This window comes from Magnolia sinica, chromosome 11 (assembly GCF_029962835.1).
Source record: "Magnolia sinica isolate HGM2019 chromosome 11, MsV1, whole genome shotgun sequence".
Classification (NCBI taxonomy): domain Eukaryota; kingdom Viridiplantae; phylum Streptophyta; class Magnoliopsida; order Magnoliales; family Magnoliaceae; genus Magnolia; species Magnolia sinica.
Window position 1 is genome coordinate 2,260,237 of NC_080583.1, and position 7,904 is coordinate 2,268,140.

Consider the following 7,904-nt stretch of genomic DNA (forward strand, 5'->3'; position numbering starts at 1 on the left):
CCAGATGTATCTTATTGCAATAAGTCATGATGTATTCTAGCAAACCTCAAAATGAAACGAAAGAAACAGGTCGTTATATGATACTCAGGTAGCGTATGACGCTTGATACGCAGCCACTTAGAATTTGGGTAAGTGGCTTCCTTCGTTTCAAATTAAACCGTCTAAATTGTGTAACCTGCTTCGGATGACTCGCATTGTGAAAAAAAACAGATTATTTAAACTGTATCTAGCCTCTGATTTTTTATAATTTTGTGTTGAAATAGGACCGTGTATATTTTTCATTTTTAACCGTCCAATAAATGTCCACTGATCCAATAGTCAGATGATGAAATAAGCTATTTTGTTTCATTTACATCTCAACCGTGAACTGTAATTTGGACAGCTTCAAGGCTTACTTGTACGCCTCGCATTCAATTTCTCGGTACCTGCGTATCATCCATCACAGTCTGACAGAGTATCAAAGTTTTCCGTAAGAAGAAAAACTCCTCTCTCGCTCTCTCCCTCTCTGTCTCTCTCTCTCTCCCTTCTTCTACTCCATTTTCTCTCATTTTTCTCATTTTCTTCAATCAGAAAATTCAGAAATCGAATTTCCCAATGCATGTTCTTGCATTCCCATGCAATTCGAAGTTCCGATACTTCTATTTTCTCTGAAATTTTCTTCTGGAAATTCGATAGAAGAAAGATAGAAATCGAGAGACAGAGGGAGGGCAATGTATGAAGCTGTGGAGAACTCCGTTACTGGCGGATACTCGCAGTTGCAGAGCTTCGAAGAGAGTAGCGAGGAGGAGCTCTCGGTGCTCCCGCGGCACACCAAAGTGGTGGTGACGGGGAACAATCGGACGAAATCGGTGCTTGTTGGGCTGCAAGGCGTTGTGAAGAAAGCTGTTGGGCTCGGCGGGTGGCATTGGCTGGTAATTTTTTGAGGAAATTCGGGATTATTCTGAAATGTGTTGTTCTTGCTTCGGTGAATTGGAGGATGGGTTTGGGGGTCTGAGTGTAATTTGGTGCGTTTTTGGGAAATGTTAGCGAGTTGAGTATGGCTGGAGTTGGGTTCTTTTGGAAATTTCTGGTTTGATTTATTTATATGAATTTTGAATTTGGTGTTTGGATTATCACCCGCTGGTTTGATTTTATTGCTAGTGGCTGTGGGATTTGAGTGTGATTTGATCCCATTTTCGGGATTTTTTAAGCAATGTGGGAGAATTGGGTCGGTCTGAGAGTATTGTTTTTAAAGGAAATTCTAGTTCCATTTTTTCTATTTATATTTTGATAATGGGTTTTTATTATTTTTAATTTTTAATTTATTTTTGTTGCCTTTTGTTGATTTTTTTGGGGTTTCTCTGTTTTGCATGGTAATTGAATTTTTAGTGGTTTTAATGGATTTTGGGAGTTGGGCTTGGTTATGGTTCTTCTTCTTCTTCTTCTTCTTCTTTTAATATGGATTTGGGGTCTGAGTGTAACCTGGTGGGAATTTCATGTCCTAATTTTTGGTGTTTTGGGTGATTTGATTTGGTGGGTTTTGCGCAATCTGGGGATTTTTCTTTTTCATTGCCTCTTTTTTTTTTTCCTTGATTGATTACTTTCTGCTGCTGGGTAGATGAATTGAAGTTTACATTATGAATTTTTTTTATTTTTTTTTATTTTTTGTAATTTTAACTATTGGGTTTGTATATGGTTTTGCTGTTGCATGGTTTATGTTGGCTTGTCAAATTGAAGGTCTCTTGTTTTTGTGAGTAGATGAATTTCAATGTCTTTAGAGGGTTTTTAGTTCTAGATGGATTATTGGATTTGGGTTGGCTGTGCGGTTTGATTTGATGGGGTTTGTTTGTGGGAATTCCTGGCCTGATTTCAACTCTGATGATATGGCTTCGTCATCTTTTAAGTTTGATTTTATTGGATTTAGTTAAATTGCAACTTGAGGTTTTCTATGTATATCTGCTGTTGAGTGTTTGTTTACTTCGATGGTGGGACTTACTTATTTCAATAGGATTTTAATATTATTAGTTGCCATTGGATTAAGATTCTTCAATGATTTTCCATTTCTGATAGGTTATTATATTTGGGTTTGGTTCACATGTTGTCTTTTGTTCTTTATAGATCTTGGTTTGAATATATTTTGGTGGTTTGTAATCCATCGGGGTCATGTTTTTGCCTTCTTTTCTAACTGAAGTTATGGCCCTGGATAGAGTGGAATGGTGGAACATGAATCATGTAGTCGACCCCAATTAGTTGGGAAAAGGTTTGGATGATGATGATGAACAGGTTATGTTTTTTGGTTGCATGTGTGCAATGCAGTATGAAATGTGATGCTTTTTATGGGTTGTTAGGGGTTCTCATTTAGCATTGGATCATTTTGTGTTCGAAGAGTCAAAGAAAGAGAGAGGAAGCTTTTTGAAATTTAATTCTTTGTAAAACTGTAACAACTCCATTGATTCTTTTCCCTCATTTTCTCACCTCTTTTTTCCCAATATTCTTCACCACTAACTAAATCCCTTGCAAGTGGGAACTGTATTGTCCTCCCTGCTTTAGCTGTTAACTATTTCAAAACAGTTTCCTAATTAAATTCAAAACTCAAAACAAATAACTGCTCTGTATGTGGCAAAATCAGATTCAGGACTGATTCCAAATCACTGCTTGGATTCGTTTGAAAGAAATTCAAATTAAACAAATTGTATGATTTTATTTTCCCACTTTTTGGATGAACGCTACCTTACTGTTTGGGTTGAGTAGCCATTTTGGAAGAGATAATGCGGTTTTATGCTTTCAATCTCTCTGCATGTTAATACCATCATAGGAATCACCTATTTTCTTTTGCAACCTTGATCTAGCTGACATCTATTTCTTTAGTTTCTAATGTAAAAGGTCAGTCAGCATATTTTATTAAGATGCAGTGTTTATTCCCAAATGTTTCTATTAATTTTGTTGAATTCATCCACGGTTTCTATTATATGGTGAAGGAAACTACGATTAAGGGTGATAAGATGACATTAGTTTAAGAAATTTGATGGACTAAAAAATTAGAAACTGTTAGAATTTGCATTCTTGTTTTGATGCTCAAGTTTTATTTTTATTTTTTTTTTCACTGGGATTGTGGAATTTGATCATTTGTACACAGATCTTGTCTTCCGCTCTCCTGGATTTAGGTGACGAGAAGTTCTAAATGTATTCCAATTATTAAATTTCAGGTTCTTACCAATGGCATTGAAGTTAAGCTGCAAAGGAATGCCCTGAGTGTGATCGAGGCTCCGACTGGTCATGAGGAGGAGGATGACACCGAATGTGGAAACATGCAGTGGAATGGTTCATGTATGAGTGAGTATGATTAGCTTGGTATAGCTTGTAGTCATGATCATAGTTCTTTTTGCATGCATCATAGGCACAAACCAGTTTCGGTGTCATATCTAATCACCCCTGTATCAGGCTGTTACAGTCTGATATTGCTCTATCATTGCGTTTTGATATATATATATATATATATATATATATATTGCCATTGGCGATTCATACAAGTTTCAGACGATATGTCAAACCATGCATTTGTTGCATCAGATATCAAATATTTGATTTTCTATGCTCAACAAAACAATTTGTGAAAATTGAGTTGGCATGACCTGTGTGAGTAGTGCTATTGGAAGCCCAGCTGATCAATTTGAGTGGATCCCACACTATAGATTACTCATAACAACTTTCATTCTATCTTCCAAATAAAAATTCTATCTTCCAAATAAAAAAGGACAAAAAAAAAAAAAAAAAAAGAAGCTTAGTTTTGGTCCAACAACAACTACATCTATGGAGATTTGGTGTCCGAAACAATGGGTCCCTCCATTTGACAGCTTGTATTTAAGGAATTTTATCAGAAGCATGCTCATGTGAATAGAAGATTTGGCTAGGGATGTTGTGATTTGCGGACATCGAATTTCCTTTAAAAAGGAAGAGTCCTTGTTACCTAGGATGCAATATCTTTGCACGCTATCTTTAACCTTTTTTCACTGTTCCTAGAAACTTTGCTGGGTTGCCTTTATCTTTCTTTTGTTGTCTGACTGCTCTTTTGCTGTGGCTGATCTTTGCAGCCTCGGAAGACACCCACAAGCCCCACCAACTGAGACATCGGCCACATAAAACAATCGGCTCGCCTAACAAAGCCGCAAGCCGCTCTCATTCATGTGATTCACAGTCTAAGGGATCTGTTTCACCTGCTCAGGGTGTAACTGTACGACCTCACATTTCTCATTTCTTTTCATGTCTTCATACATATGCATGCGCGCGCATATGTCGACTGATTGAAGCATTTCTTGCAGAAGGTTGACTTTAGCAAACTAGAAACAAAGGCGCTCTGGAGATATTGGAGACACTTCAACCTTGTGAGTTCTCTTGTACTGTTGATGAATTTCAAGCATGCAATCACTATAAATTATGAGGGAAACTAATACTTGGGGAAATCTAACCCGAGAGCAGCCTGCTGATTTCATTATCGGTTGTGCTGCACCCAAATTGGACAGTGGCTCAAGTGACATATTAGATGACCCTTCCTGTGCAATTAGCGGATCTTTTAATCATCAATGCCTTCCACTGCCAATATTCTTTTCCACTGTCAATTTGTTTGTAGTTGGTGATCAATTTGGTGGTCAAGATTGACTTTTCTGATGAACAGTCCGGATCATGGACCGCTCTGTGATATGAACAGAAATTATCATCATCATCATCACTATCTAAGACTTATCCCAACTAATTGGGTTGGCTACATGTATCCTGTGCCATTCTATCAGGATTCATGTGAGAAGCTGTGGCCAAATTTCGCAATAGCTGTGAACCTGATGCAACCCACCCCTCCTCTATCTGGGCTTGGAACCTGCAATAAGAGCCCAAAACTCTCACTGGCAGAGTTTGACATGAACACAGATAATAATAAAATAAATACAGAAATTTAATTGACCCGTTGCCACTTTGAAGGGACCAAGAACTGCACCGGTTAGGAGTGAGTTGGTTCAAGTTGAAGGCTCTAAAAGGGCACAGGCCCAAAATGACATGGGTGGAGGTAGTAAGAAAAGACCTGATGACCTACGGTGTAACTGAGTGTATGGTCCTTGATGCAATGGATTGGCTGAACAGGATTTGTGGAGCCAACCCCAGTTATTTGGGATAATGCTTAAGTGATGATGATGATGCTACTTTTGGGGGGTAAACTTCATATTAATTATTTTCTCTCTACCCTTATGACCCAGTAATAACCCTTCAAATAGACTTTATGCTAACCCTAATGACAGAAGACTCCTAATCGATGCGGAAAGCCAGTTAAACCTTTCTACTAAATCCACTCTCAAATTCATAAACATAAGATCATACTATAAATGCCACATGCACCGAATGGCTACCTCCTTTTTTCAAGTGTTTCTTTTTCTTTATTTAATTATTTCCTTTGTGGACTAGGTGGAAGCCATTCCTAACCCATCAAAAGAACAGCTAATAGATGTTGTTCAGAGGCATTTCATGTCTCAGGTAGTACTGACGAAACTAGCAATACCATATTTCGGCATTGTGTTTTTGCTTTATATATACTGAGTATATTCTTGTTCAGCTGAAAGCCCGCATAGATCATGACTCTTTTGACTTCATGTGTAACCCAATTGCATCCATTTGTTCTCAAAGCAATTGGATGAGTTGCAGGTCATCGTAGGATTTGTGCAGGCTGCAAAGAGACTGAAGTCCGTCTGCAATTGAGCGAGCTTTTGCATCAGGCCCTAACAGACTAGTGCTAGTGGTTTTTTTCCCCCTCATGTGAAGTTATCTGCTGTAAAATATGTAGTGCTTGGCTTCTTCTAACAGTGATGGGTACTTTAGTTTTCATAGACAGGTTCCTGAGAGGATTGCTAGTTCGAGATGCCCCATCTTCAAGTATCAAACACATGCACTATGAATGCCAGTGCGACACACGTGTGCAGGATCCCAGCCATTCATAGGTTTTTTGCCACAATAGAGTGCTTCTTAGCCTGAGAATCCAACTAGCTCATGATCAGGTTGGCCACTTGGATGTCTAGAAAGAATGACAACAAAATGTGCGCGTACTCACTTGGAGAGGACATTGAGGCATTGCCTAACGATCGCACGAGATTCCACATTTGTGTGCCAGGCCCACACGTGGGGTGCATCTGTGTTGGGCCTCTGAAGATGGGTGTGTAGTATTAGTGTCTTGTTTCTCCTAGTAATGCTTGCTATGTAGATATGTGAAGTGATGAAGACATTGCTGCCACTATAGCTTTAAGTGTACCTAAAATGCAGTGCTGACTGTTTGAGAGAGTTGGGGTTTTCTGTGTCTATGCTAACAGCTTTCTACCAACTCTAGTCTTGGGTTTTGGTGAAGTTTGCTTTTGGTGCCTCAATGGGAACTTTTTCAGACCCCTTTCAGGTTTGGTGTTTTCTGTTTTGCCTTTCTTTTCAGTTTGGAAGGGAAGCTTCATCTTACTCATCTGTTTCCTCTTTAGGACTGAAAGGGGACCACTATCAGAGGGATTTAAGACTGAAAGGGGACCACCACTCAGAGGATTTGGATCTTCAAACCATGGGTGAAACTCCTACGGTTGAGTTTTGTTGGAGGTAAACCTGAGCCTGAGCAGCCCAACTGTACTCAACCCTAGCCTGAGGCCTAATCCAACCTGAGATCCATTACCACATGAGGCCTAATCCAACCTGAGATCCATTACCACATTAGTGTTCACCATATATCATGGTTTGGGCGAACAGCTTCCGTCATGGGTTTGCTCCCCATAGGCGCGAGTTTGATTCCTCTCCCCATGGATTACCTGATGCATGTGGTCGGCGGGTGATTGCATGCATTCATAAGTAATAGTATCACATTAAAGGAGCAGGAACACCTGTTGTCATTAGAACAATGTAGTATATTATATAATTATAAGGAGCCTAGGGTTTGGGTTGGCTGGGGCCTTAACCCAAGCCCAAAACCAACCCAACTGACCCAACCTAAGGTTGTAGACTTGTACTTGGGTCAGCTAGGTTTGAGTTGAGCGTGACCCTACTCATGGCTCAGTCGCATAGACAATGTCTTTCAACACTGAGGGTATGGGTTCGAGTACTTATGGTATAAATAATTTTATTTTAAAGAAAAAAAAAAAAAACACTTTTTTTAAAACAGACGCGCACACACTCACACCATAGTGGGTTTTCACCACCTATGGGTGCTCGAACCCTTGACCAGGTCTTGAAACTCCTGAGAGTCTACCACCGGAGCAGGACCAGGTCATACTCATGCTTTAAAAAAAGCATATTCAAAATAATGAGGTCATGGGTTCAAGAACTCATGGTAAAAATAATAAATAATAAATAAAAAAGAGAGAGAGAGAGATAGAGAGAGAGAGAGTTGAGCTTCACCGGTTGTTCATGTGTTTTCTCCTTATCCTGAGAAACGCCTCAAGTAGTAATGTGGCTTACGTGTTGTGTTATCGGGGCCATTAATCAGGTGGGCCCACTTGGTGCGTTCCCTGCCTTCGCGTTATTTATATATGTTATGACATGCGGGCCCCATACAGTAATGAGGAGTGTCTGGTGCAAATCTTTTCCAGTGTTTTCTAGTTCAAAAAACACTGTTCTTGCTCTCAAAGATTCTTAATAAATTTCCATTCTGTTGAGAGAGCATGAACGGTCAGGATCAAAGGAAAACTTTGGCTCTCTCTGTCAACCAGATCAACTCCTCTCGGCAGATCCCACGAAATTTCTCTTGTGAATATGGTCCCCTTCATCCCCTGTTCTTTTCACTTACTCATAACAGCTTAGACACGTGTGAGAAGCGAGTGCCGTCCGATTGGCGTGGGGACGATGGGGTTGATAGCGAATGCCTGACACGACGCTTTCATTTCATAAACAATGAAAGCGATGGTGGCCACTCGTTCTGT

General features: G+C 39.6%; 1 protein-coding gene across 2 annotated transcripts; it reads left to right on the forward strand.

Moving 5' to 3' along the window:
- The first annotated feature begins 500 nt into the window (after positions 1-500).
- Positions 501-6,357, forward strand: LOC131218550 (uncharacterized). 2 transcript variants are annotated; one of them, XM_058213156.1, is made up of 6 exons: positions 501-911; positions 3,186-3,312; positions 4,071-4,210; positions 4,302-4,361; positions 5,428-5,496; positions 5,647-6,357. In XM_058213156.1, the coding sequence occupies exons 1-6, from the start codon at positions 711-713 to the stop codon at positions 5,716-5,718; spliced, it is 669 nt and encodes a 222-aa protein (XP_058069139.1). In that variant the 5' UTR covers positions 501-710; the 3' UTR covers positions 5,719-6,357. The 2 variants fall into 2 exon arrangements, with proteins under 2 accessions (XP_058069139.1, XP_058069138.1); XM_058213155.1 differs by having other exon boundaries at positions 503-911; positions 4,299-4,361.
- Positions 6,358-7,904: the final 1,547 nt, after the last annotated feature.

Coding starts and splice junctions, on each gene's coding strand:
- LOC131218550 (XM_058213155.1), top strand. CDS start 711: ATGTATGAAGCTGTGGAGAACTCCGTTACTGGCGGATACTCGCAGTTG. Junction 912..3,185: donor TCGGCGGGTGGCATTGGCTG/GTAATTTTTTGA, acceptor ATTAAATTTCAG/GTTCTTACCAATGGCATTGA. Junction 5,497..5,646: donor AGAGGCATTTCATGTCTCAG/GTAGTACTGACG, acceptor TTGTTCTCAAAG/CAATTGGATGAGTTGCAGGT.